Genomic DNA, 27,756 nt, shown 5'->3' on the forward strand with positions numbered 1-27,756 from the left:
TACCTTAAATAACAGTAAACTATGACAATTTATACTGCATCTAGCAGATGTATTGCAAGATATTGGAGAGAGGTGTCCGACTTTTTCTTAGTTTTACGCAAAATAGAACATATTTAAGCATTTCAGCAGGCCTACTGGCCCAAAAAGATGGTTTCCTATCAGTGTGGGAACCATGGATTACGTTCCCTCAAGTGACTACCAGGAGTGATGGGGAACCTGGATAGCAGGTGGACCGGAGGATTCCCTTACATAAAACCACCTAGATAAAATTGTTGAAAGGGATCTTATTTATGATTCTCTACTTGTTGGCTCGCCTCTTCTTGTCTTCACTCTAATACGCTTAAGATATGCACCTGAGATTACATGTTAATTATTAGGTTCAGACATTGAAAACACGATGTTGAGAAGAATGATTTTGTATAGATATTATTTTGACAAATTGTAATCCAGGCAAAGGTCTGTGATTACAACAATGTCTTGTAAGATTTGTGCCTTTTTTAAACAGAATTGTGCTCTGTGTAACAAATCCTGTAATTGTTATTTTCTTTATTTGTGAAAACCTAATAAAAAATTTTTTACTAATCACCATTTACAACTGGTTGAACACTAATGCCCCTTCTGTTTGGGGCTAGAATTACAGAAGAATCCAGACTTGTCCATAGCTAAACAGCATATCCTATGCAGATGTTTTGGTTTCCAGTATTGTAGGGATAATACACACACATTCCATCAAGCAACATTGTTAGAGGCCAGTGTTGAAGAAATACATAACAGGGCTTGACTTCCTTTTATATTCTAATGTGTTTCTATAGTTTGTAGAGGGACAGTGTTCTGCAAAACATTTCTCCCCTTTAATATGTGCCTAATGGTCTATTTTACATGCTAGAGTGTAATAAATTGTTTACAAATAACGCCTTCTTTTGAAATAGCTGCTTTTGCCCATTGAGTCTGCCATCTATTCTGACACTTTCAATAAAGTATTGTCAATAGAAAATCTATGTAAAAACAACAGAAGGAAGTGGGAAGATAAGTACTGTACTAAAATGTTATTTTTTTCAATTGTTCTCCAAGTATTGTATAGAGATAAGAAAGCATTTGAGTGATAAGAATGTCTGATCCGCCTGCAAGCTCAGCCCATCTGAATGGGTTGTGGTTTTAAAGAGCAAAATCAGCTATTTCATTTACAAAAATAAATAAGTCCAACATGCAAGAGAGTAAACACTCAGAGAAAGTTAACAAATTTATTTTGTCCTGTTTAACACTGGAAAGTTTGGGAATGTCTGGCACAAACACATTAAACAGTTTTAAAACAAAATAAAAATTAACCTTTAAAACCAGTTTAAAAAAAAAAAATAAAAAAAAATCTCTGGTTGAAAAAAAAAATTATACAAAGTTGTTAAGTTGATTCATACTTAACATAAATAGTCATAAAATGTTCTCACTTCCATAGTGGAAAGAGTGTGTATGTATACTGCAGTATGTTTTAGAAAAAAAAAATTGTGATTATTGTGCTCATAGCAAATCACAGATTGTTTCTCTCAAGGAGACATCTTAACAGTCATTAAACATACATTAAAAACAAATTTGTGAACTTATAAAAGGGGCATACAATGAGAATGTAACAGCAACACCAAACAACTATTATTCATATTTGTTGGATGCCATGACAACAAGTGCTGGGTATGAGTAAAAGTAATCGTATGAAAATTTCACAAGATCAGGCTTATTCCTTACCTGCGATGGGTATTAGTTTGGAAATGCTATAAAACTTGCATCATCATGTTTTTTTTGCCACATTTTCTAGATTAAAACAGGTTTACTGCTTTAACTAAAATAACTGTAAAAGGTACTCTTTAAAAAGATGTATTAAAATAAGTAAAATAAGTGTTATGTCTCCTAAATAAAAATCCTTCTTTACAGATATCAATTTTCATCATAAAACAAATAACTCAAATAAGTGTCTTTGAAGCCGTGACTGACAGTCTGAGGTTGCGGGAGGAACACCATATGTAACCAAAGTCCATTTCTGTAATGGTTGTGCCATGCCAGATACAAATGCTTCTATATTACATAAATACATATACAAAAAAAAATAAAAACAGCAAAGCAGCTGTTACGTCGTCTTCCTGAATCCTTTTAAAATAGGGTATATGTTTTCAAATGCTTCATATATCTCTCCTCGGACTTTAGCACCTGAAACAGAAGAGGTGCAATTATAAGATTAGAAACATGACTTAATTGTTAATGTACAAGAAAGGTTACAGGTGTTTAGTGTAGCGCTAGTTGAAACCCTTGCTACGTATACTTCCCTGTTCTCACAACAGAAAAAAAAAAAAAAAAAAGTGATAGTTTAAATAGAAAATAGTGTATATATGCACTAGAACAAATCTGTAGGGTTAAATATAATTTTAAATTCTTTGATGTGTATCAATTCATCATAAGTAGTTTAAAGCATTTGCAAAATATATGCAAAGTGTATTTGCAAATTGAAAATATTGAATATTAATGTGTTATTTGTGCTTTAGTGCATACATAAAATAAAGTTTAACAAAAGATATCTATAAATATCAAAAATAATTTATTAGGTATTTATAACACTTGAATAATTGCTTATTGCTTCTAAAAATTCCCTTTTAAAATTCAGATAATATGACCGGTCGATTGTACTATAGTCAAATGCAAAAAATACAAAATTGTTAAAAAATACAATAAAATACAATTTGTCTCAATGGGCTTGGAAAAAAAATAAAAAAAAATAATCTCCTTTTAAAATTGTACCACCTGCTTGCTATATGCGTTTCAGTTCGGTCGCTAAAAAGTAATTCATATTAAAATCATTGAAAATCAAAAGTCCAGCACATAGGATTTTATCCTTTATAGAGTTGATAAAATGTCCCTTAGTGGTGTGGTACCTCTAAACGGTTAAGCTATATGTCTACAATAAACTGAGGTTGGTAAGTTGGTTTGTTGGTCTGAAATACCTTTATCCAAGTACACGCAAAGTTCACATAAAACTTCATATAAAGCCGATAGCGGTTTGCTAGCAAACTATCCCATAAGTAATCAGAGAGCCGTTCCATTCAAAAAGGTAGGCACTTAAATAAGGGGGTGTAAGAGTCCGGGCGTAGTTTGCTAGCAAACCGCTATCAGCTTTATATGAAGTTTTATGTGAACTTTGAGTGTACTTGGATAAAGGTATTTCAGACCAACTTACCAACCTCCTCAGTTGATTGTAGACACATAGCTTAACCAGTTAGAGGTACTGCACCACTAAGGGACATTTATCAACTCTTCATAAAAAAGGACAAAATCCTATGTGCTGGACTTTCATATTAAAATCATTGAAAATCAGTTACTTTTTAGCGACCAAACTGAAACACATATAGCAAGCAGATGGTACAATTTTAAAAAGGAGATTTTTTTCCAAGCCCATTAAGACAAATTGTATTTTAACAATTTTGTATTTTTGCATTTGATTGACTATAGTACAATCAACCGCTCATATCTGAATTTTAAAAGGGATTTTTTAGGAGCAATAAGCAATTAGAGTATGTTATAAATACCCAATAAATTATTTTTTATATTATAGATATCTTTTGTTGAAAACTTTATTTTATGTATGCACTAAAGCACAAACATTAATATTCAATATTCTCAATTTGCAAATACACTTGGCATATATTTTGCAAATGCTTTAAACTACGTATGATGAACTGATACAAAGAATTTAAATTATAATTTAACCCCTACAGCTTTGTTCTAGCGCACGTATACACTATTTTCTATTTAATTGTTAATGTATACTTGAGTCAAATTTTCACAGACAGAGCACACAATTTTAAACAACTTTCCAATTCACTTCCATTAACTAAAAGGGGCACAATCTTTTTATATGCACACTTTGAGGCACCAGCATCTACTGAGCATGTGCAAAATTCACAGAATATACGTATATGCAGTTTGTGATTGGCTGATAGCTGTCACAAAATGCAGTGGGAGGGAAAACAGAACCAACTTTGAAATGAAAACTAAATGCTTTTGCATTGTCTTTATTATGCATGTAAGGATTATGCTATTCTGTGTTTAGTGGTCCTATAAACGGGACAGTAATCAAAATGAAACTCATGATTCAGATAGCACTGCAATTTTAAACAACTTTCCAGTTTACTTATATCATCAAAATTTGCTTTGCTTTCTTGGTATTCTTTGTGAAAAGCTAAACCTATGTAGGTTCATATGCCAATTTCTAAGCAGTTGAACTGCCTCTTATCTCAGTGCATTTTGACATGTTAGTTAATGTGTGTAATAGATACCATTGTGCTCACTCCTGTGGAGTTATTTAAGAGTCTGCACTGATTGGCTAAAAGGCAAGTCTGTCAAAAGAACTGAGATAAGGGGTAGAAGCTTAGAAAAAAGGAAATCATAGAGGTAAAAAAAAAAGTGTATTAATATAACAGTGTTTGTTATGCAAAATTGCTGATTGGGTAATAAAGGGATTATTTATCTTTTTAAACAACAAACATTCTGGAGTAGACTGTCCCTTTAAGTGCTAAACTGCAAAAGACCCAATATTAAAAAACAAACAAAAAAAAACAAAAAAACCACCTCACTGCTTATCCAATTTAAAGGTGGCAAAATTAAAGCTAGGGGTAAAATGCATCCACTGCTCTTTGACCTCTCAAAGTATTTAAAAAGTCCTTTCAAACAGACATATAGAGGTCGACTTATCAAAGTCTTTGCAAGGCTTTCAACCCCCTACGACTGCAGGTTCTCAAAAGAAAACCTGCACACCGTATTTAACAAGCAGCGGTCATGAGACTGCTGCTTTCCTAACCCTTTGCCACCTCTAAGGTGACGAATTTCAATCTCCCCGGTCTCGTCCGACTGGGAAGGATTGACAGCTCCTGCCCGCGTGTGATAGGCTGTGCGCAGGCAGGAGCTGTCAATCCTTCCCAGTCGGACGAGACCGGGGAGATTGAAATTCGTCACCTTAGAGGTGGCAAAGGGTTAGGAAAGCAGCAGTCTCATGACCGCTGCTTGTTAAATACGGTGTGCAGGTTTTCTTTTGAGAACCTGCAGTCGTAGGGGGTTGAAAGCCTTGCAAAGACTTTGATAAGTCGACCTCTATATGTCTGTTTGAAAGGACTTTTTAAATACTTTGAGAGGTCAAAGAGCAGTGGATGCATTTTACCCCTAGCTTTAATTTTGCCACCTTTAAATTGGATAAGCAGTGAGGTGGTTTTTTTTTTTTTTTTGTTTGTTTTTTAATATTGGGTCTTTTGCAGTTTAGCACTTAAAGGGACAGTCTACTCCAGAATGTTTGTTGTTTAAAAAGATAAATAATCCCTTTATTACCCAATCAGCAATTTTGCATAACAAACACTGTTATATTAATACACTTTTTTTTTTACCTCTATGATTTCCTTTTTTCTAAGCTTCTACCCCTTATCTCAGTTCTTTTGACAGACTTGCCTTTTAGCCAATCAGTGCAGACTCTTAAATAACTCCACAGGAGTGAGCACAATGGTATCTATTACACACATTAACTAACATGTCAAAATGCACTGAGATAAGAGGCAGTTCAACTGCTTAGAAATTGGCATATGAACCTACATAGGTTTAGCTTTTCACAAAGAATACCAAGAAAGCAAAGCAAATTTTGATGATATAAGTAAACTGGAAAGTTGTTTAAAATTGCAGTGCTATCTGAATCATGAGTTTCATTTTGATTACTGTCCCGTTTATAGGACCACTAAACACAGAATAGCATAATCCTTACATGCATAATAAAGACAATGCAAAAGCATTTAGTTTTCATTTCAAAGTTGGTTCTGTTTTCCCTCCCACTGCATTTTGTGACAGCTATCAGCCAATCACAAACTGCATATACGTATATTCTGTGAATTTTGCTGTCAGGGGCGAGATTCCACGTAAGAACAAAATAGCATTCGCGTGCAATGCTAAATTCCACCAGGAAAATTCAGCTCGCCAGAGGCGAACTGTGGCGCGTATATGCACCCCTGTCCACCGCAGAATAATAAATCAACTTCTAAACCCTGTGAGCTAATATATTATAAGCTTATCTATTAAACTATACTAACTGACCTCAGCAGGAGATGACAAGCTTTCCGGGTTTTAAAAAACAAATTTATGCTTACCTGATAAATTTATTTATTTTTTGACACGATGAGTTCACGGCTCATCTTAATTACTAACGGGATATTCACCTCCTGGTCAGCAGGAGGCAGCAAAGAGCAGCAGAGCTGTTAAATAGCTCCTCCCTTCCCTCCCACTCCAGTCATTCGACCGAAGTTAGGAAGAGAAAGAAAAAGCCAAAGATGCAGAGGTGTCTGAAGTCTAAAATACCCAACAACCTGTCTTACAAGAACAGGGCGGGCCGTGGACTCATCGTGTCAAAAAATAAATAAATTTATCAGGTAAGCATAAATTTTGTTTTCTTTTTAATGACACAATGAGTCCACGGATCATCTTAATTACTAATGGGATCCAATACCAAAGCTAGAGTACACAGATGATACGGGAGGCACAAGATAGGGAACCTAAACGGAAGGCACCACTGCTTGAAGAACCTTTCTCCCAAAAACTGTCTCAGCTGAGGCAAGAGTCAAATTTGAAAAAAAAAACAAAAACACAACACTTTGAAAAAAATGTGAAGAGAGAACCAAGTTGCAGCCTTGCAAAGCTAATCCACAGAAGCTTCATTCCTAAATCCCAGGAGGAAGCAACGACCCTTGTGGAATGAGCCGCAACCCTCTCGAGAAGAAGTTGTTCAGCAGTTTCATAAACAAACCATAAGATACTCTTCAGCAAAAAAGAAAGTCGCCAAAGCTTTCTGTTCCCTTACGCTCTCCTGAGAAATCACAAAGAAGACTGACGAAAATCTTTAGTTGCCTGTAAAACCTTAAAAAACGGACCACGACAAATTGTGCAGAAGTCGTTCTTAGAAGGACTAGGACAAAAAGAAGCAACAATCTCCTGATTAAAGTTCCAATCAGAAACAACCTCAGGAAGAAATCCCAATTTATTACGTAAAACTACCTTATCTGAATGGAAAATAAGCTAAGGAGACTCAAAATGTAATGCCGAGAACTCTGACACTCTACGAGCGGAAGAAATAGCAACAAGAAATAAAACTCTCCAAGATAATAATTCAATATCAATGGAGTGCATAGGCTCAAACAGAGCCCCTTGAAGAACTTTAAGAACTAAATTAAGACTCCATGGAGGAGTAACTGGATTGAACACAGGCCTGATCCTGACCAAGGCCTGACAAAAAGATTATACATCTGGGGCCTCCGCCAGACCTTTGTGTAACAAAAATAGATAAGGCCAGGTTTGACCCCTTAGGGAGCTTGTCGATAAACCCTTTCTCCAAGCCCTCTTGGAGAAAGACAAAATTCTAGGATCCTAACTCTATTACATGAGTAGTCCTCGGATTTTCACCAATAGAGATATTTATACCACATCTTATGGTAAAAATGTATTTTTTTATTTTTATTTGAGATATTAGCTATGATCCTGAATAATGGATTCTATAACCGTAGTCAGAAAACCTCTGCCTGGACAAGATTAAGCGTTCAATCTCCAAGCAGACAACTTCCGAGAAAATATATTTGGATGAAGGAAAGGACTTGAATTAGAAGATCCTTCCTCAACAGAAAACTCCAAAGTGGCAGAAATAACATGCCCACCAGACCTGCATACCAAATCCTGCGAGGCCAAGCCGGAACAAAGATCACTGACGCGCTCTCCTGTTTGATCCGAGGAAGAAGCGCAAACAGAAGAAATAGGTAAGCTAAACTGAAGAACCAAGGAAACGCCAGAGCAACTATCAGTTCACCCTGGGGGTCCCTGAACCTCGACCCTTATCTCGGGAGCTTGGCAATCTAACGACATGCCATGAGATCAAATTTCAACTGATCCCACTTGAAAATCAGGCTGGAGAACACTTCCGGATGGAGTTCCCACTCCCCTGAGAGAAGAGACTGCCTGTTCAGAAGGTCGCCTCCCAGATGACCATCCCTGGGATGTGGATCGCCAACAGGTAGCAAGAATGGGGCCCATTGATTATCTTGGTTACCTCTCATCACAAATGAACTCCTCCTTCTTCCCTGATCATAGATGTAATGTCCGACTGTAACCTGATAAACTGGACCTAGACTGAGACCAGTCCAGAAGAGCAATGAAGATCACTCTCAGATCCAGAATGTTGATTGGACTCAGCCAGAGTCTGTTCTCCCTAACTCCCCGAGCCTCTAGGGAACCCCAAACTGCTCCTTACCCTAGAAGGCTGGTGTCTGTTACATCACCCAAAAGGACTGTGAAAGCAGGGTCCCTGGGAAGATGATCCAAAGACAACTATCATGGAAGAGAACCCTTGTCTCCTTTATGGAGACAAGTTTTCAAAATCTCTTCCATTGCCTGAGCATGTTTAACTGCAGAGGTCTGAGATGGAACCGAGCAAACGGGATGAAGAGCATTACCACCATCAGCCCGAGTACCTCCATTCACTGAGCCACTGATGGCCGAAAAGTGTGCTGAAGAACAAAACAAGTATCAATGATCCTTGATCTCCTGACTTCTGTCAGAACAAAATCTTCATTGATAGGGAATCTAACAAAGATCCCAGAAAATTATTTCAAACTTAGGACTCAGGATTCTTTCCCCGATTTACCTTCCACTCGAGAACGCAGGAAGGAGAACACCATGTCCATGTGCGAACTTGTTTCATGCAACGAAATCGCCTGGACTGGGATGACCACTAAATATGGTGCTACAATGCACCATGAAAATCCTGAAGCTGTGGCAAGACTGATGGAAAGAGCCACGAACTAGAAAAACCTAATACATGGGGGGGGGGGGGGGGAGAGAGAAACACATAAAATCCTTGGCCGTTCCACAGAAGTATCAAGACATAACGTGTATATAACCTCCATATTCACTTTTTATTAGATAAAAATGATCATAACAAACATTACTGTGCCTTTAAATGATAAACGTCCTAACCTTGTTTCCTTAACATTGGATAAATTAATTAACATGAGGAAAAGGCAACTTGGACCATCAGATTCCACCATCTGCTTATAAAAAAAAGATGGTACTGTGTCTTTAAATTTTAAATACACTGCAAAATTTCCCAAAAACATAATTCTTTAAAACGTATAGTATTGAGAATCATCTGGTCCCATCTAAAAAAAAAAATCCTTCCATCAAAAGATGGAACACTAACAAATAGTAGTCCTGACTACTGTAAGCAGTTCTTGGTACAGAGTGAAAAAACTCTCTGCTGCATAACATAACAGAGAAGGCATCCGGAACATTTCAAATGTTTAACACTTTGAGTACTTATCTTAAACTGTATTGAAGCCTCTCTGTTGTGAGACATAAGGCATCAGAAAAAGGCATCAAGAACTATTCAAATGTTAACTATACACTATGAGGAACATTATTTTATGCCGATTAAGTCTCTCTGCTGTGTTAGACGAAAAGCAGTTCAACAAAGAAGGCATACGGACTACCCCTCATTCTGTCACTGAGAAAAAAAACCTCCCTGCTGTAGTGGCTATAATATAGCAGAGAAGGCATCCGAACTACCGCCGATACACAGGAAGTGTGTAAAGTGCGCGCGTTTCTTAGCTCTGCCCGTATACAACTAAACCTCCCCGGCGGCTACTAGTAAGGATGGGGCCATCAAAAGACTAAGGCACAACCTGGCAATAAAGAAACAAAACTCCCGGTTCCACTAAAGTAAAAGGAAGCCAACGGGAGAAACAGTCGCACCAAAACCGCATAACCCTAGACAAGTACCCTATGATAAAGGGAATATGCTAAACCTCCCAGACGGCTGCTAAAGAAACTAAGCCATTGGGAGTTGCAAAAGTGAGAAATCACCCAAAATAAAAAAAAAAAAAAACAGAGCCACTTCTCCACATCCTCCAGAGCCTGCATTCACTGCCCAATAAAACATCCCTAGGAAAATGTCCATTCCCTCCTAGGGATAATGTCATCTAGTGTCCTTAAAAGTGTATAAAGTGCCAAATTTTATGTGTATGTTGACTCCCAGGGGGGCCAGAAAATAAAATTTAGCACTTACCTGAGAACTCTGCCTGGCAGTAAGGCAGCTCACCTGGCTTGAGAGGTCCTCTTTCCTCACATTGGCCTGTGGAAAACAAAGGATGAGTATTTCTCTCTGAGTCTTACAAATAGGGCAGCATAAGTATGGGAGGCGCAGTGAGAATTATGTCCCACAAGTTCCCATTGCCCTAAAGCCACCAAAGCTCTACTGTAGAGACTGATATGGACTACGGCTACACCCTAGGACAAAGCAGCACAATCCTGTACTACTTTAAAAATAATAAACTCTTGATTGAAGAATCTAATCTAACACCTCACTTTGCCACTTTCTATCACTAGCGTAGGTAAAGAGAATGACTGGAGTGGGAGGGAAGGGAGGAGCTATTTAACAGCTCTGTTGGTGCTCTTTGCCGCCTCCTGCTGACCAGGAGGTGAATATCCCATTAGTAATTAAGATGATCCGTGGACTCATCGTGTCATTAAAAAGAAAACCTAAAATTATAAAATCATGTTACAAGGACTAAAACTTAGCACATTTCTTTAATATTCAAGCAAATGTCCCCCCCCCTCCCCAACATACACTTGTATATTATTTTCAGACTAATCACTTTAAATACATCATTATGTATAGCTGTTATTTAGTGTTTGTCATCTAAATGGAGTGTGCTTTAATGAGGCATTTGAAAACTAAACTATTTTTGTAAAAACTTTATTAAATGGGAAATGCATCTAAATGATAAACTGAGCAAGCTGTCCTTTAAAAATAATGTTTCCCTAAAAATTGTATTTGTATACATAAAAACATAACATATCACATATTAAAAGAGTAAACAATAAGCAAAGAGAAACATTAATGTAACTTACCAGTCAATACAACTTTTCCCGAAACAAAAATTAGTAGGACAATTCTTGGTTTGATCATTCTGTAGATAAGGCCAGGAAATAATTCTGGCTCATAGCTTGGAAATTTAAAAAAATAAAATGGGAAATTAAAGGAAATGCAACAGTGCTGATTTATTAAAAAACACAGAATTTATGCTTACCTGATAAATTTCTCTCTTGCGATGTATCGTGTCCACGGATTCATCCAATACTTGTGGGATATACTGCTTCCCAACAGGAAGTGGCAAAGAGAGCACCCACAGCAGAGCTGTCTATATAGCTCCTCCCCTAGCTCCACCCCCCAGTCATTCAACCAAAGGCTAGGAAGAAAAAGGAGAAACTATAGGGTGCAGAGGTGACTGGAGTTTTAAAAAGAAATACTACCCGTCTTAAATAGACAGGGCGGGCCGTGGACTCGATACATCGCATGAGAAAGAAATTTATCAGGTAAGCATAAATTGTTTTCTCTTGCAAGATGTATCGAGTCTACGGATTCATCCAATACTTGTGGGATACCAATACCAAAGCTTTAGGACACGGATGAAGGGAGGGTCAAGACAGGTACCTAAACGGAAGGCACCACTGCTTGTAGAACCTGTCTCCCAAAAATAGCCTCCGAAGAAGCAAAAGTATCAAATTTGTAAAATTTGGCAAAAGAATGAAGCGAAGACCAAGTCGCCGCCTTACAAATCTGTTCAACAGAAGCCTCATTTTTAAAAGCCCATGTGGAAGCCACCGCTCTAGTAGAGTGAGCAATTCTTTCAGGAGGCTGCTGGCCAGCAGTCTCATAAGCCAAACGGATGATGCTTCTCAGCCAAAAAGAGGATGCCATAGCCTTTTGACCTCTCCGCTTTCCAGAATAGACAACAAACAATAAAGATGTTTGACGGAAATCTTTAGTTGCTTGTAAGTAGAACTTTAAAGCATGAACCACATCAAGATTGTGCAACAGACGTTCCTTCTTGGAAGAAGGATCAGGACACAGAGAAGTAACAACAAATTTCCTGATTGATATTCCTATTAGAAACTACCTTAAGAAGAAACCCAGGTTTGGTACACAAAACCACCGTATCCGCATGGAACACAAGATAAGGGTTGTCACTGTAAAGTAGATAACACAGAAACTCTTCGAGCCGAAGAGATAGCTTCCAAAAACAGAACTTTCCAAGATAAGAGCTTAATATCTATGGAATGCATAGGGTCAAATGGAACCCCTTGAAGAACCAAATTTAAACTCAATGGCGGAGCAATAGGTTTAAACACAGGCTTGATTCTAACTAAAGCCTGAACGTCTGGAACATCTGCCAGATGCTTATGTAAAAAGGACAAAGCAGATATTTGTCCCTTTAAGGAACTAGCTGATAATCCCTTCTCCAATCCTTCTTGGAGAAAAGCTAAATAGCCTAGGAATCCTGATCTTACTCCATGAGTAACCCTTGGAATCACACCAGTAAAGATATTTACGCCATATCTTATGATAGATTTTTCTGGTGACAAGCCTGAATCAAGGTATCAATGACCGATTCAGAGAAACAACGCTTTGCTAAAATAAAGATCCAGGGTTTCAAAACCCCTGATGAGGTGCACTCATGGAAGAAAATAAGAAGTGGATTAGTCCAAAAGTCGAGGCAGCTCTTCCGATGTATTCAGAGACAGAGAGGAGATCTACAATGGAGATAAGAAGGCGCCAAACATAGGGTGAGATAGTCACTACACAGCAGAATGCTAAGGTTGATAACAGAATACTCACAAAGCGGTACTACGATGTGCCTAGTTGCGCAGACCGGGACCTCAGTCGCCCGGAAGACCAAACACTGGCGTGCGGCAAACCTCCGGCAGTCACGTGGTACGTCTGGCCAATCACGGTCCAGTAGATACACACACCTTCTTCCAATCTTCCGTAGGAGACCAAGTGTTCTGCAATACTGACAGGCAGGAAGTCCCAAACACTACGGACACTAGGAGTAATTGTGTGATGTTGAAGGGTAAAAAAAGGAGATATATAAAAACAAGTTTATTAAAATGTTCTTAAAATCTGCAACGCGTTTCTCGGTTACCTTATCAACCTTAGCGTTCTGCTGTGTAGTGACGATATCACCCTAGGTTTGGCGCCTTCTTATCTCCATTGTAGATCTCCTCTCTGCTTTGCTAAAATCAAGCGTTCAATCTTCAAGCAGTCAGACGCAGAGAACGTAGGTTTGGATGCTTGAATCAGAAGGTCCTGCCTCAGTGGCAGAGTCCATGGTGGAACAGATGACATGTCCACCAGGTCTGCATACCAAGTCCTGCGTGGCCACGCAGGTGCTATCAGAATCACCTAAGCTCTCTCCTGCTCGATTCTGGCAATCAGACGAGGAAGGAGAGGGAATGGTGGAAACATAGGCCAGGTTGAAGGACCAGGGCATTGCTAGAGCATCTATCAGCGATCCCTTGACCTGGACCCGTAACAAGGAAGTTTGGCGTTCTGACGAGACGCCATCAGATCTAATTCTGGTGTGCCCAATAGCCGAATCAGTTGGGCAAACACCTCCAGATGGAGCTCCCACTCCCCCGGATGAAAAGTCTTTCGACTTAGGAAATCCGCCTCCCAGTTCTCTACTCCTGGGATATGGATTGCTGAAAGATGGCAAGAGTGAGTCTCTGACAATCGAATTATTTTGGAAACCTCTATCATCGCTAGAGAACTCCTTGTTCCCCCTTGATGATTGATATAAGCTACAGTTGTGATGTTGTCCGACTGAAATCTGATGAATTTGTCCGCAGCCAGTTGAGGCCATGCCTGAAGCGCATTGATTATCGCTATCAGTTCCAGAATGTTTATCGGGAGGAGAGAGTCTCCTCCTGAGACCATAACCCCTGAGCTTTCAGGGAGTTCCAGACTCCACCCCAGCCCAGCAGGTAGGCATCTTTCGTAACTATGATCCACTCTGGTCTGCGGAAACACATTCCCCGAGACAGGTAAACCTGTGATAACCACCAGAGAAGAGAATCTCTGGTCTCCTGATCCAGATACATCTGAGGAGATAAATGTGCATAAACCCCATTCCACTGTTTGAGCATGCATAGTTGCAGTGGTCTGAGGTGTAAGCGAGCAAATGGAACTATGTCCATTGCTGCTACCATAAGTCCGATTACCTCCATACACTGAGCCACTGACGGCCGCAGATTGGAATGAAGAGCTCGTCAGGTGTTTAGGAGTTTTAAATTTCCCGACCTCCGTCAGAAATATTTTCATTTCTACCGAGTCTATCAGCGTTCCTAGGAAGGAAACCCCTGTGAGAGTGAAGAGAGAACTCTTTTTTTATGTTCACCTTCCACCCATGAGACATTAGAAAAGCCAACACGATGTCCGTGTGAAACTTGGCAAGTTGACGCTTGAATTAAGACGTCATCTAGATAAGGCGCCACTGCTATGCCCCGCGGTCTTAGAACCGCTAGGAGGGACCCAAGCACTTTTGTGAAAATTCTGGGAGCCGTGGCCAACCCGAAGGAAAGGGCCACGAACTGGTAATGTCTGTCCAGAAAGGCGAACCTGAGGAATCTTTGATCTCTGTGGACAGGGACGTGCAGATACGCATCCTTTAAGTCCACGGTGGTCATATATTGACCCTCCTGGATCAGTGGAAGAATAGTCCGAATAGTCTCCATCTTGAAAGACGGGACTCTGAGGAATTTGTTTAGGATCTGGAGATCCAAGATTGGTCTGAAAGTTCCTTTTTTGGGAACCACAAACAGGTTGGAGTAAAACCCTTGCCCCTGTTCCGCTCTTGGAACTGGGTGAATCACTCCCATGGTATGTAGGTCGTCTACACAGCGTAAGAAAGCCTCTCTCTTTGTCTGGTTTGCAGACAATTGAGAAAAGAAAGAAAGAAAGAGACAGACAGAGAAAGAAGAAAAGAAAGGACTGCCCCCTACTAGATCCGGTCCCGGATCGGGGGCTACCCCTTCATGCTGTCTTGGAGGCAGCTGCAGGCTTCTTAGCCTGTTTACCCTTGTTTCAGGTCTTGTTAGGTCTCCAGGCTGACTTGGATTGCGCAAAATTCCCCTCTTGCTTTGCAGCAGGGGAAGCTGAAGCGGGACCACTCTTGAAGTTTCAAAAGGAACGAAAATTTTGTTTGGTCTTGATTTTATTTGTTTTATCCTGAGGGAGGGTATGGCCCTTTCCCCCCAGTGATGGCTGAAATAATTTCCTTCAGTTCATGCCCGAATAGGGTCTTACATTTGAAAGGGATGGACAAATGCTTTGATTTTGATGACACATCAGCTTACCAGGATTTAAGCCATAACGTTCTACTCGCTAAAATGGCAAAACCTGAATTTTTTTCAGCTAATTTAGCCAATTGAAAAGCGGCATCTGTAATGAAAGAATTAGCCAGCTTAAGAGCCTTAATTCTATCCAGAATATCATCTAATGGGGTCTCCCCCTGGAGAGCCTCCTCAAGAGCCTTGAACCAAAATGCAGCTGCAGTAGTTACAGGAACAATGCATGCAATAGGTTGGAGAAGAAAACCTTGATGAACAAAAATTCTCTTTAGGAGACCCTCTAATTTTTTTATCCATAGGATCTTTGAAAGCACAACTGTCTTCAATAGGTATAGTTGTACGCTTAGCTAGTGTAGAAATAGCTCCCTCTACCTTAGGGATCGTCTGCCACGAGTCCCACATGGTGTCAGATATGGGAAACATTTTCTTAAAAGTAGGAGGGGGAGCAAACGGTATACCTGGTCTATCCCACTACTTAGAAACAATATCCGCAATCCTCTTAGGGACCCGGAAAAACAGTGTAAAAAGGAACCTCTAAGTATTTGTCCATTTTACACAACTTCTCTGGAACCACCATAGGGGCACAATCATACAGAGTTGCCAATACCTCCCTGAGCAACAAGCGGAGGTGTTCTAGCTTGAATTTAAAGGCCGTCATATCAGAGTCTGTCTGAGGGAGCGTCTTTCCTGAATCAGAAATCTCTCCCTCAGATAGCAAATCCCGTACCCCTACTTCAGAACATTGTGAGGGTATATCGGATACGGCTACTAAAGCATCAGAAAGCTCAGCATTTGTTCTTAACCCAGAGCCATCACGCTTCCCTTGCAACCCAGGCAGTTTAGATAAAACCTCTGAGGGTAGAATTCATAACTGCTGCCATGTCTTGTAAGGTAAATGAATTAATTAGACGCACTAGAAGTACTTGGCGTCGCTTGTGCGGGCGTAACTGGTTGTGACACTTGGGGAGAACTAGATGGCATAATCTAATTTCTTTCTGTCTGAGAATCCTCTAGCGCTACATTTTTAAGTGCTACAATATGCTCTTTAAAATTTATAGACATATCAGTACAAGTGGGACACATTCTAAGAGGGGGTTCCACAATGGCTTCTAAACATATTGAACAAGGAGTTTCCTTGATGTCAGACATGTTTAACAGGCAAGTAATGAGACAAGCAAGCTTGGAAAAAACACTTTATTTAATGTAAAACAACAAATTCAAAAAAACGGTACTGTGCCTTTAAGAGAAAAAAAAAAGCCATGTACACGTTCTGCAAAACTGCTTAAAAATACACCAAATCCTTCAATTTTTTTACAGTATATGTATTAAGCCTTAGTAAGGTTGCACCACCGGTAAAAAATGAAATTAACCCCTTAATACCAAAACCAGATTCACAAGAGTCAAAAAAACGGAATATATGCAGTCAGCACCTTGCCACAGCTCTGCTGTGGCGCCTACCTGCCCTTAGGGGTTGAATTTGAGGGAATAAAGCTTTAGCCACAAAACCGCTTCAGGACCCTCCTGTGTTGTAGCTTGCTGTCCAAAATGAATAAAAACTGCGCATCTAAGGCGCGAAATTAGGCCCCACCCACCTCTTACACGATGTCTGTTGGGCCTTAAAGTGACACCTCAAGTGTTAAAAACAGCCATGTGGGATGTAAATCCCAAAAATAAGCCAAATGAACCCTCTCAATAAAAAGTCCCAAAACGTTTTATCCAATTTCCAAAAAAACAAAACAAAAAAAACAAAAAAAAAAAAAAAAAACAAGAAAAAAATGTTTGCTCTAATATATAAGTGTCAACCAGCAGAGTAACTTAGCCCTTATGTAAGCTTGAAATACTACCAAAGTGTTTGATTACAGCTTACCCTTCCCCTCATGGGGATAATGCCAGCCCTTTTCTGGAAATATCACAGTCTTTCTAGAAAAAAAAATGACTGAACATACCTCAGTGCAGCATAGCCTGCAAAACCGTTCCTCAACTGAAGTTTCCTGTACTCCTCAGCCTCTGTGGGAACAGCAATGGATCTTAGTTACAAACGCCAAGATCATCATCCTCCTCTAGGCAGAAATCTTCATCTTTTTTCTGCTTGAGTAAATAGTACACACCGGTACCATTTAAAATAAACTCCTGCTTGAAGAAAATAAAACTAATATTTTATCACCACAATCACTTTACCCTTCCTTATTGCTTAGAGCCACAAAAAGAATGACTAGGGGGTGGAGTTAGGGGAGGAGCTATATAGACAGCTCTGCTGTGGGTGCTCTCTTTGACACTTCCTGTTGGGAAGGAGAATATCCCACAAGCAGTGTTCCCTCTAAGGACAGTTTTTTTTTTTTGTTTGTTTTTTTTTTTGTTTTAATATGTGCGAATCCGGTTTTACTTTTCTCAATTCACTAAACAACTTTTTTTTTTATTTATTGCAATAACTGTACAAAAAAACATAATTTATGTAAGAACTTACCTGATAAATTAATTTCTTTCATATTAGCAAGAGTCCATGAGCTAGTGACGTATGGGATATACATTCCTACCAGGAGGGGCAAAGTTTCCCAAACCTCAAAATGCCTATAAATACACCCCTCACCACACCCACAATTCAGTTTAACGAATAGCCAAGAAGTGGGGTGATAAAAAAGTGCGAAAGCATATAAAATAAGGAATTGGAATAATTGTGCTTTATACAAAATCATAACCACCACAAAAAAAGGGCGGGCCTCATGGACTCTTGCTAATATGAAAGAAATGAATTTATCAGGTAAGTTCTTACATAAATTATGTTTTCTTTCATGTAATTAGCAAGAGTCCATGAGCTAGTGACGTATGGGATAATGACTACCCAAGATGTGGATCTTTCCACACAAGAGTCACTAGAGAGGGAGGGATAAAATAAAGACAGCCAATTCCTGCTGAAAATAATCCACACCCAAAATAAAGTTTAACGAAAAACATAAGCAGAAGATTCAAACTGAAACCGCTGCCTGAAGTACTTTTCTACCAAAAACTGCTTTAGAAGAAGAAAATACATCAAAATGGTAGAATTTAGTAAAAGTATGCAAAGAGGACCAAGTTGCTGCTTTGCAGATCTGGTCAACCGAAGCTTCATTCCTAAACGCCCAGGAAGTAGAAACTGACCTAGTAGAATGAGCTGTAATTCTCTGAGGCGGAGTTTTACCCGACTCAACATAGGCAAGATGAATTAAAGATTTCAACCAAGATGCCAAAGAAATGGCAGAAGCTTTCTGGCCTTTTCTAGAACCGGAAAAGATAACAAATAGACTAGAAGTCTTACGAAAAGATTTCGTAGCTTCAACATAATATTTCAAAGCTCTAACAACATCCAAAGAATGCAACGATTTCTCCTTAGAATTCTTAGGATTAGGACATAATGAAGGAACCACAATTTCTCTACTAATGTTGTTGGAATTCACAACTTTAGGTAAAAATTCAAAAGAAGTTCGCAACACCGCCTTATCCTGATGAAAAATCAGAAAAGGAGACTCACAAGAAAGAGCAGATAATTCAGAAACTCTTCTGGCAGAAGAGATGGCCAAAAGGAACAAAACTTTCCAAGAAAGTAATTTAATGTCCAATGAATGCATAGGATCAAACGGAGGAGCTTGAAGAGCTCCCAGAACCAAATTCAAACTCCAAGGAGGAGAAATTGACTTAATGACAGGTTTTATACGAACCAAAGCTTGTACAAAACAATGAATATCAGGAAGAATAGCAATCTTTCTGTGAAAAAGAACAGAAAGAGCAGAGATTTGTCCTTTCAAAGAACTTGCGGACAAACCCTTATCTAAACCATCCTGAAGAAACTGTAAAATTCTCGGTATTCTAAAAGAATGCCAGGAAAAATGATGAGAAAGACACCAAGAAATATAAGTCTTCCAGACTCTATAATATATCTCTCGAGATACAGATTTACGAGCCTGTAACATAGTATTAATCACAGAGTCAGAGAAACCTCTTTGACCAAGAATCAAGCGTTCAATCTCCATACCTTTAAATTTAAGGATTTCAGATCCTGATGGAAAAAAGGACCTTGTGACAGAAGGTCTGGTCTTAACGGAAGAGTCCACGGTTGGCAAGAGGCCATCCGGACAAGATCCGCATACCAAAACCTGTGAGGCCATGCCGGAGCTACCAGCAGAACAAACGAGCATTCCTTCAGAATCTTGGAGATTACTCTTGGAAGAAGAACTAGAGGCGGAAAGATATAGGCAGGATGATACTTCCAAGGAAGTGATAATGCATCCACTGCCTCCGCCTGAGGATCCCGGGATCTGGACAGATACCTGGGAAGTTTCTTGTTTAGATGGGATGCCATCAGATCTATTTCTGGAAATTCCCACATTTGAACAATCTGAAGAAATACCTCTGGGTGAAGAGACCATTCGCCCGGATGCAACGTTTGGCGACTGAGATAATCCACTTCCCGATTGTCTACACCTGGGATATGAACCGCAGAGATTAGACAGGAGCTGGATTCCGCCCAAACCAAAATTCGAGATACTTCTTTCATAGCCAGAGGACTGTGAGTCCCTCCTTGATGATTGATGTATGCCACAGTTGTGACATTGTCTGTCTGAAAACAAATGAACGATTCTCTCTTCAGAAGAGGCCAAAACTGAAGAGCTCTGAAAATTGCACGGAGTTCCAAAATATTGATCGGTAATCTCACCTCCTGAGATTCCCAAACTCCTTGTGCCGTCAGAGATCCCCACACAGCTCCCCAACCTGTGAGACTTGCATCTGTTGAAATTACAGTCCAGGTCGGAAGCACAAAAGAAGCCCCCTGAATTAAACGATGGTGATCTGTCCACCATGTTAGAGAGTGTCGAACAATTGGTTTTAAAGATATTAATTGAGATATCTTCGTGTAATCCTTGCACCATTGCTTCAGCATACAGAGCTGAAGAGGTCGCATGTGAAAACGAGCAAAGGGGATCGCGTCCGATGCAGCAGTCATAAGACCTAGAATTTCCATGCATAAGGCTACCGAAGGAAATGATTGTGACTGAAGGTTTCGACAAGCTGCAATCAACTTTAGACGTCTCTTGTCTGTTAAAGACAGAGTCATGGACACTGAATCCATCTGGAAACCCAGAAAGGTCACCCTTGTCTGAGGAATCAAAGAACTTTTTGGTAAATTGATCCTCCAACCATGATCTTGAAGAAACAACACAAGTCGATTCGTATGAGATTCTGCTAAATGTAAAGACTGAGCAAGTACCAAGATATCGTCCAAATAAGGAAATACCACAATACCCTGTTCTCTGATTAAAGACAGCAGGGCACCGAGAACCTTTGTAAAAATTCTTGGAGCTGTAGCTAGGCCAAACGGCAGAGCCACAAATTGGTAATGCTTGTCCAGAAACGAGAATCTCAGGAACTGATAATGATCTGAATGAATCGGAATATGCAGATATGCATCCTGTAAATCTATTGTGGACATATAATTCCCTTGCTGAACAAAAGGTAAGATAGTCCTTACAGTTACCATCTTGAACGTTGGTATCCTTACATAACGATTCAATATTTTTAGATCCAGAACTGGTCTGAAAGAATTCTCCTTCTTTGGTACAATGAAGAGATTTGAATAAAACCCCATCCCCTGTTCCGGAACTGGAACTGGCATAATTACTCCAGTCAACTCTAGATCTGAAACACATTTCAGAAATGCTTGAGCTTTTACTGGATTTACTGGGACACGGGAAAGAAAAAATCTCTTTGCAGGAGGTCTCAACTTGAAACCAATTCTGTACCCTTCTGAAACAATGCTCTGAATCCAAAGATTGTGAACAGAATTGATCCAAATTTCCTTGAAAAAACGTAACCTGCCCCCTACCAGCTGAGCTGGAATGAGGGCCGCACCTTCATGTGGACTTAGAAGCAGGCTTTGCCTTTCTAGCTGGCTTGGATTTATTCCAGACTGGAGATGGTCTCCAAACTGAAACTGCTCCTGAGGATGAAGGATCAGGCTTTTGTTCTTTGTTGAAACGAAAGGAACGAAAACTATTATTAGCCCTGTTTTTACCTTTAGATTTTTTATCCTGTGGTAAAAAAGTTCCTTTCCCACCAGTAACAGTTGAAATAATGGAATCCAACTGAGAACCAAATAATTTGTTACCCTGGAAAGAAATGGAAAGTAAAGTTGATTTAGAAGCCATATCAGCATTCCAAGTTTTAAGCCATAAAGCTCTTCTAGCTAAAATAGCTAGAGACATAAACCTGACATCAACTCTGATAATATCAAAAATGGCATCACAGATAAAATTATTAGCATGCTGAAGAAGAATAATAATATCATGAGAATCACGATGTGTTACTTGTTGCGCTAAAGTTTCCAACCAAAAAGTTAAAGCTGCAGCAACATCAGCCAAAGATATAGCAGGTCTAAGAAGATTACCTGAACACAGATAAGCTTTTCTTAGAAAGGATTCAATTTTCCTATCTAGAGGATCCTTAAACGAAGTACCATCTGACGTAGGAATAGTAGTACGTTTAGCAAGGGTAGAAATAGCCCCATCAACTTTAGGGATCTTGTCCCAAAATTCTAATCTGTCAGACGGCACAGGATATAATTGCTTAAAACGTTTAGAAGGAGTAAATGAATTACCCAAATTATCCCATTCTTTGGAAATTACTGCAGAAATAGCATTAGGAACAGGAAAAAACTTCTGGAATAACCACAGGAGATTTAAATACCTTATCTAAACGTTTAGAATTAGTATCAAGAGGACCAGAATCCTCTATTTCTAAAGCAATTAGTACTTCTTTAAGTAAAGAACGAATAAATTCCATTTTAAATAAATAAGAAGATTTATCAGCATCAACCTCTGAGACAGAATCCTCTGAACCAGAGGAATCATCAGAATCAGAATGATGATGTTCATTTAAAAATTCATCTGTAGGGAGAGAAGTTTTAAAAGATTTTTTACGTTTACTAGAAGGAGAAATAACAGACATAGCCTTCTTTATGGATTCAGAAACAAAATCTCTTATATTATCAGGAACATTCTGCACCTTAGATGTTGAAGGAACTGCAACAGGCAATGGTACTTTACTAAAGGAAATATTATCTGCTTTAACAAGTTTGTCATGACAATCAATACAAACAACAGCTGGAGGAATAGCTACCAAAAGTTTACAGCAGATACACTTAGCTTTGGTAGATTCAGCACTTGACAGCGATTTTCCTGTAGTATCTTCTGACTCAGATGCAACGTGAGACATCTTGCAATATGTAAGAGAAAAAACAACATATATATATAAAGCAAAATTGATCAAATTCCTTAAATGACAGTTTCAGGAATGGGAAAAAATGCCAAAGAACAAGCTTCTAGCAACCAGAAGCAATAAAAAATGAGACTTAAATAATGTGGAGACAAAAGTGACGCCCATATTTTTTCGCGCCAAATAAGACGCCCACATTATTTGGCGCCTAAATGCTTTCTGGCGCCAAAAATGACACCACGTCCGGAACGCCGACATTTTTGGCGCAAAATAACGTCAAAAAATGACGCAACTTCCGGCGACACGTATGACGCCGGAAACGGAAATAGAATTTTTGCGCCAAAAAAGTCCGCGTCAAGAATGACGCAATAAAATGAAGCATTTTCAGCCCCCGCGAGCCTAACAGCCCACAGGGAAAAAGTCAAATTTTAAGGTAAGAAAAATGTTAAATTAAAATGCATTATCCCAAATATGAAACTGACTGTCTGAAAATAAGGAAAGTTGAACATTCTGAGTCAAGGCAAATGTTTGTTTATAAAGTTCTAAATATATGTATTCAAAGTGCCCAACCATAGCTAGGAGTGTCACAGAAAATAAGACTTACTTACCCCAGGACACTCATCTACATATAGCAGATAGCCAAACCAGTACTGAAACGAGAATCAGCAGAGGTAATGGTATATATAAGAGTATATCGTCGATCTGAAAAGGGAGGTAAGAGATGAATCTCTACGACCGATAACAGAGAACCTATGAAATAGACCCCGTAGAAGGAGATCACTGCATTCAAATAGGCAATACTCTCCTCACATCCCTCTGACATTCACTGCACGCTGAGAGGAAAACCGGGCTCCAACTTGCTGCGGAGCGCATATCAACGTAGAATCTAGCACAAACTTACTTCACCACCTCCATCGGAGGCAAAGTTTGTAAAACTGAATTGTGGGTGTGGTGAGGGGTGTATTTATAGGCATTTTGAGGTTTGGGAAACTTTGCCCCTCCTGGTAGGAATGTATATCCCATACGTCACTAGCTCATGGACTCTTGCTAATTACATGAAAGAAATACATAACCACAAGAAAAATAACACTTAGACATATAAAATCTGACAGGATACGTCATAGTATACAATTTATACGGTACATACCCCAAATCATAGCCAAAAAAAAAAAAAAAAATTGTGCAGTTTTTGCTAATTGCAGGGTGTGGTTACCTAATTAACTGTTTCACTGCTGGGCTGCACACAAAATTGGCCTTAGAGGGAACACTGCCCACAAGTATTGGATGAATCCGTGGACTCGATACATCTTGCGAGAGAATAACCAACAGTATCAATGGATATGAATTGAGAAGCCAAAAAATTTACAACAAATCTAACACATGTAATAATAAACAATTATGGAAGCCTTTACCTGCTGAACTGCTGATGTGTAAGGACCAAGCCTTCTAATCTAATTGGAAATTTCACGTCACAGCTCCCCACCATATTTTGAATCTTAAAATCCAGAAACTTAGCTGGAAATCCCAACTTTTGCACAACACGGGCATATTTTCTTGCTGCCAGTCGTGACTGTTCTTCACTAAAAATCAATAAAAGAAAAATTATATATACATACACTAAACATTGTTACAATAAATATTCAACCTTATTCTTCCTTTTAAACCTATGAAAGTCTGTATGCAGGGAACTAAAAGACTAAGCTTATTCACGTTATATATAAAACAACTTAAAAAAGGGATATTGAAACCAAATTTTCTCTCTTTTATAATTCAGAAAGAGCATGCAATTTTAAGCAAATTTTTAATTTACTCCTATTCATTTTTCTTCATTCTCTTGGTATTTTTATTTGGGGGGGGGGGGGAGGAGCAGGAATGTAAGCTTAGGAGCTGGTCCATTTTTGGTTCAGGACCCTAGATAGCGCTTGCTGATTGGCGACTACATTTAGCCACTAATCAGCAAGCACTACCCAGGTGCTGAACAAAAGATTACATAAGCTTACATTCCTGCTTTTTCAAATAAAGAAACCAAGAGGATGAAGAAAAATTGATAATAGGAGTAAATTAGAAAGTTGCCTAAAATTGCATGCTCTATCTGAATCATGAAATTAAAAAAATTGGGTTCAGTATGGTTTTAAAAATGGAAATATAACAATAAAATGCTCCAATGTGCTAGAATTTTTTTTATTGTATTATTGCTTGAACACAACTGTGCATTTAACCCTATTTGAAGGAGTCACCTCTAGACTGGTAATTGCTGGCTAAGCAGATACACCTCCCATGATGGGCTCAGTGACTATATTCAGCTCAGGGACAGTAGTACATTGCCGGTCTGGAGTGAAAATTGCATGCTCTCAATTATTACATGTCATTTTATCACTATCAACTCTGCAAATCTATGTGTTTAACCCTCACAGTTGGGTCACGACTAGCGTTGCCGATTAGCTCAGTAGCAGTCCATGGCCGTTATACACAGTTCTGTTCAAACAACAGCTCATTATATGAATGAAATCTATTAAAAAATAGGAGGTTCAATAAGGTGGAGAGGACTGGACAATATTATGGTTGATATTGTAAAATGATATACTCAAGTAATTATCTAAAACTTAGGTGAGATTATAATTAAGTGTCTCAAGGGACATCATTATATGGAGATCATATAAGAACAACTGTATTATACTGTATGTAATGAATCTTAGAAATAAGATTGCTTCAGTTTTTGTATTTCTTGAGATAGAGTATATATATATATATATATATATATATATATATATATATATATATATATATATATATATATATATATATATATTTTTTTTTTTTTTTTCTCAGCCTGTGTGCCCAAAAGATACATGCATGAATAAGGACCATGTAGGTCCTGTATATATAGTTTTGTCTTGACTTCAATAAAAGAAAATGGGGAAAAAAAAAAAAAAAAAAAACGCTAATAAAAATTGTGCCCTTGAGCAGCTTCTTTTTAATTATTGCACCTTTATGTTCCCTTTAGCGGGGCTATGAATGTGAGATGTGGCCTGTAACCACCCAAACATTTACGAACAAATAAGGCTCCTCGTGATAAGTGGCGTTTGTTAATTTAAAGTGTTGGTACGGTCACAGTACCTTCTCAATTTAATAGAAGTTTTGTTTGTAAAGTAATTATATATCCACAATTAAACCGTGCATTTAAAAAAAAAGGGACAGTAGTCACAATTAAACTTTTCTGATTCAGATAGAGCATGCAATTGTTAACAGTTTTCCAATTTACTTCTATTATCAAATGTGTTTGTTCTCTTGGTATCCTTTGTAGAAGACTAAACACCTTGGTAAGAGCTTAGGAGAATGCATGTGCCTATAGCAGTCTATGGCAGCAGTATTTGCAATGGTATACATGGCTACAAACACTGCTGCCAGATGGCTCCTGAGCTCATCTAGGGTTATGGTTTACAAAGGGTACCATGAAAATAAAAAAAAATAATAGCAGGACAGTGGTTTAAAATTTCATGCTCTATCCAATCAATTTAAGTTTGACTTTACTGTCCCTTTAACACTAATTTGTGAGCACAATTTCCAAGGTTGTGCACATCAAGAGTAGCTCAGGGTTACAACTCTTAAAAAGCCTGGTGGAATCCATGTGCAGACATTATAGCATGTCTCAGCTGATTAACAACTGCAGTGAATAGTTTAAAATTAGGGTTGCACCGATACCAAGTATTTGCACAAGTACTTGTACTCATGCAAATGCACCGATACCTCCCACTTCATACCCATACGCCATCTTGTGGCGTTTTTCAAACTGCATGTTCCCATTTCATTTTAAGCTGGAGTGAAGACTTAACTAAAAATTGTTCACTTCTGTTCTGCAATACAGATTGCAGTTATTTGTATTGTATGTTTGAGAGCAGTGCTCCAAAAGCTGCTACTATACAGCTGGAAGACTACCTGGGAGAGATCACTGTACATCATTCAAACAAACCCCTGAAGTACTGAGCAATTAATAAACTGAGATTTTCATCTCTATCTAAAATGGCCCAAAAATATCTTTCTGCCCCATGCAGTAGTGTGGAAAGTGAAAGACTGTTCAGCTTAGCATCAAACGTCCTTACTGATAAAAGAAACAGATTTATAGCTGAACATGCAGAGATACTTCTGTTCCTTAAAGGGACACTCAGGTTAAATTAAATTTTCATGATTCAGATACAGCATGTAATTTTAAACAACTTTCCAATTTACTTCCATTTAAAAAAAAAAAAAAAAAAAAAAAAAAAAAAGTGCATAGTCATTTACAATTTTTGAATCACCAGATCCTACTGAGCATGTGCAAGAATTCACAGACTATAAGTATATGCATTTGTGATTGGCTGACTGCCATCACATGGTACAAGGGGAGTAGAAATATACATAACTTTGAAATTTGTTATAAAAGAAATCTACTACTCATTTGAAGTTCAGACTAAGTGCTATTGCATTGTCTTGCATTTGTTGATTATGCAAATCTAATGTGTTTACTGGTCCTTTAAGAACTTGCCACTAACTTGATGATTTTTTTTTTTTTAATTGCTAGATTGCCTGTTATACTGCTAGTTCTCATCTTGAACAATTGTGCTCAAAACATACTGTACTCTGAGTAACATCATTAGCCACGGCTGGATTGGGCATAAAAAGCAGCCCTGGAAAAATATGAAGACCAGCCCTATTTTCTGTTGAGTCAGTAGAATGCAAATGCCCCATTTTTCTCAAAGGGGATTACTGGGACACTCCTTCCCCAATGTTTTTTTTTCAGAATTAACTTATATTACTTTGTATTAAATACAAAGATTGATGTTATATAGGCACCCTACAACCCAATTGCATCCAGCAATCACTCCTTTGAATTGTAGCTTTCCAGCCCCAGCTGCTATTTATTGTTGTTAATATATTTATAAAACATGTTCTGTGAACTTTGTGACAACAATCAAATAAAACTATTTAATTATTTCAAAATGTCTTTTGAGTTACAGTTCATAATTATAAACGAAGCAATCTAATCCATTAGTTTGTATTGTGCACGGTAAACTGTCATATTACATATTAAAAAAAAAAAAAAAAAAAAAGAGAAATTGGTATCGGTAAGTATTTTGAAAAAAATGGTATTGGTGCAACCCTAGTTTGAATCGTGCTTTATTTCCAGTATACTTATACAGGAGTACCTCAGATATTGCAGGTCGGATCCAGACCACCACAATAAAGTGAATATACCAATAAAGCGAGTCACAATTTATTTTTTTTCCCCCAGTGCAT

General features: G+C 38.5%; 1 protein-coding gene across 3 annotated transcripts in view; it reads right to left on the reverse strand.

Moving 5' to 3' along the window:
• Positions 1-1,227: 1,227 nt before the first annotated feature.
• The window catches only part of TBP (TATA-box binding protein), a 49,001-nt gene continuing 22,472 nt past the window's right edge, over positions 1,228-27,756 (reverse strand). For 2 of the 3 annotated variants that reach the window (XM_053710819.1, XM_053710820.1), the window contains exons 6-8: positions 23,895-24,062; positions 10,960-11,054; positions 1,228-2,193 (exon numbers count right to left, since the gene is read on the reverse strand). In XM_053710819.1, the coding sequence (XP_053566794.1) occupies positions 2,114-2,193; positions 10,960-11,054; positions 23,895-24,062 (343 nt within the window). In that variant the 3' untranslated portion in view covers positions 1,228-2,113. The remainder of the gene's footprint in view (positions 2,194-10,959; positions 11,055-23,894; positions 24,063-27,756) is intronic. The other variant, XM_053710821.1, reaches the window with a different exon arrangement.

Source organism: Bombina bombina, chromosome 4 (assembly GCF_027579735.1).
Source record: "Bombina bombina isolate aBomBom1 chromosome 4, aBomBom1.pri, whole genome shotgun sequence".
Classification (NCBI taxonomy): domain Eukaryota; kingdom Metazoa; phylum Chordata; class Amphibia; order Anura; family Bombinatoridae; genus Bombina; species Bombina bombina.